Below are 1,765 nucleotides of genomic sequence, written 5' to 3'. Positions count from 1 at the left end.
AGGAAGGTGGGGTTGATTTCTTCATGGGCTCTGCTGAGACATGTTGATATAGAGTGTTTCTGATGGCCATCTCATTATACCTCAGCAAGATGGGCTTTTCAGCATCACTTATAGCAGCTAAATTTATACAGTGTTGCATTATATTACGTTTCTTGAAAGAAAAAAAAATTTTTAATAAGTGAAATGTTCTCATTCTTTCTTGTAGATAACTATGCAAAAAAGCAACAACGGAAGAAATTTCAGGAAGAAGCAATTCCAGCACTGAGGGATATTCCCATCAGTGAAGTAAACAGAATGTTTTTCCTTTCTGAAAAAGGAATCTGCAATAGCAGATAGTCATTAAGATCTGTTTGAATAAAGGATTAGTACAAGTGTTACATAAGGAAAATCAAAACCTCTCCAAGCTAAAAGTAACCCTATCTCTTTCTACGTGCAGAAAAAAGGTGGGGTTTTTGTGGGGTTTTTGTTTTGTTTTGTTTTGTTTTTTTCCCTGAATCTAACTAGATTTATGTTAACACATTTCCTTGAGAAGGCTTGATTTTTATTATGCATGCACCTTCATAACCTGCATTGGTATGAGAATTATGCCACATTAATTTAGCTAACCATTCTTGTGTTAAAATTGTGTTCTATTACATGCAGCTTTCTGCTTGTAATTTCCCTCCTAGAGTGAAAGAAATAGCTTTTGGACATAGCTTAATTCTGTTTCCCTTTAAATTCAGGAAGGGAAAATGTGTTCCACTAGTCAAATGGAAGTTATATTAATTTGAAGTGTTTACATTGTAAATATAGAGTTCTCATTTGTAAATATTAATAATAAAATGTAGCTAATTTTTACTTGTTAGCAAATTCCGTGTGATTCTATTATATTTGTCCTGGGCAAAGGTGTATAGTGGTCCACTTTTCTTTACACAATTCTTTACTCAGCAAAATATGTTGATTTATTCCCCCTCGCCCAAAATCAGTGGGCTTCTTGAAATGCCAAGATTGCCAGAAATAAGGAAGGTTGGTTGTGAATATTTTCTGAAACAAATCTTGAAATTAATTTATTTTTTTTTAACCATTTTTAAAAATACTGAAAAGTCGGTTCTGTAAACACAGGAACCAGCAGGTACATGTTATTGTAGTGTAGGTTATAGCAGAAAGTGCAGTAACTTGTTATGGCAATGGTTCAGATGTTTCTCAAACAGTGGATTTTCTTTCATGTGTGCATTACTGAGCAGGGACGCAGTTTTTACTGCCTTTCTTCCAAGAGTCACAAATCCAGTTATCTTCAGTAGTCGAAGTTATTCACTTTGGCTATGAAAACCAGTGAATAGAGCCTCATTATTGTTTTTTAGGTCTATAAGCCAACTTCTGTCCAGCAGAGAATTTTGTTAAAAACATCACTATTTCATTAAAAGGTAGTAAGAAAGTTTTGAAAATTTGTGTGAAGAATCTTACACCAGTTCTTTAGAAAATGGTCAAAACAACCATCAGTTGCTGTGGGAAGTCTTAAGACCTGGTAGCAATCAATCTGGTATGAATATGAAATCTGTTGTTTCTTGGTCCTCTTTAGTAGTTTGCTATATTTTTCCACCTGTGCTTGAAGAAAAAACCCAGACCTGCTAGGTATTATGGGTAGGAGGAGAATATCTTCTTAGTAAAGGAAAAAATGCTTTTCAACATTTCACTCTGAAATAGTAGATTCAGGTATATTGTTGTTTGAGGGCATTTCGCAAGAGTGAGTGAGTGTACGGAAGCCTAATGACAGTAGACTGGTACA

At 34.5% G+C, this 1,765-nt stretch overlaps 1 protein-coding gene across 1 annotated transcript in view; it reads left to right on the top strand.

Moving 5' to 3' along the window:
- PIGP (phosphatidylinositol glycan anchor biosynthesis, class P) overlaps positions 1 to 336 on the top strand; it is a 3,824-nt gene extending 3,488 nt beyond the window's left edge. The window contains exon 4 of the mRNA XM_010009628.1: positions 206 to 336. Within this exon, the coding sequence (XP_010007930.1) occupies positions 206 to 336 (131 nt within the window). The remainder of the gene's footprint in view (positions 1 to 205) is intronic.
- Positions 337 to 1,765: the final 1,429 nt, after the last annotated feature.

This window comes from Nestor notabilis, unplaced genomic scaffold, assembly GCF_000696875.1.
Source record: "Nestor notabilis isolate BGI_N333 unplaced genomic scaffold, ASM69687v1 scaffold26002, whole genome shotgun sequence".
NCBI classification, from domain to species: Eukaryota; Metazoa; Chordata; class Aves; order Psittaciformes; family Psittacidae; genus Nestor; species Nestor notabilis.
The sequence above is the reverse complement of the archived record's forward strand: the minus strand, read 5'-3'. Positions and strand labels throughout refer to the sequence as shown.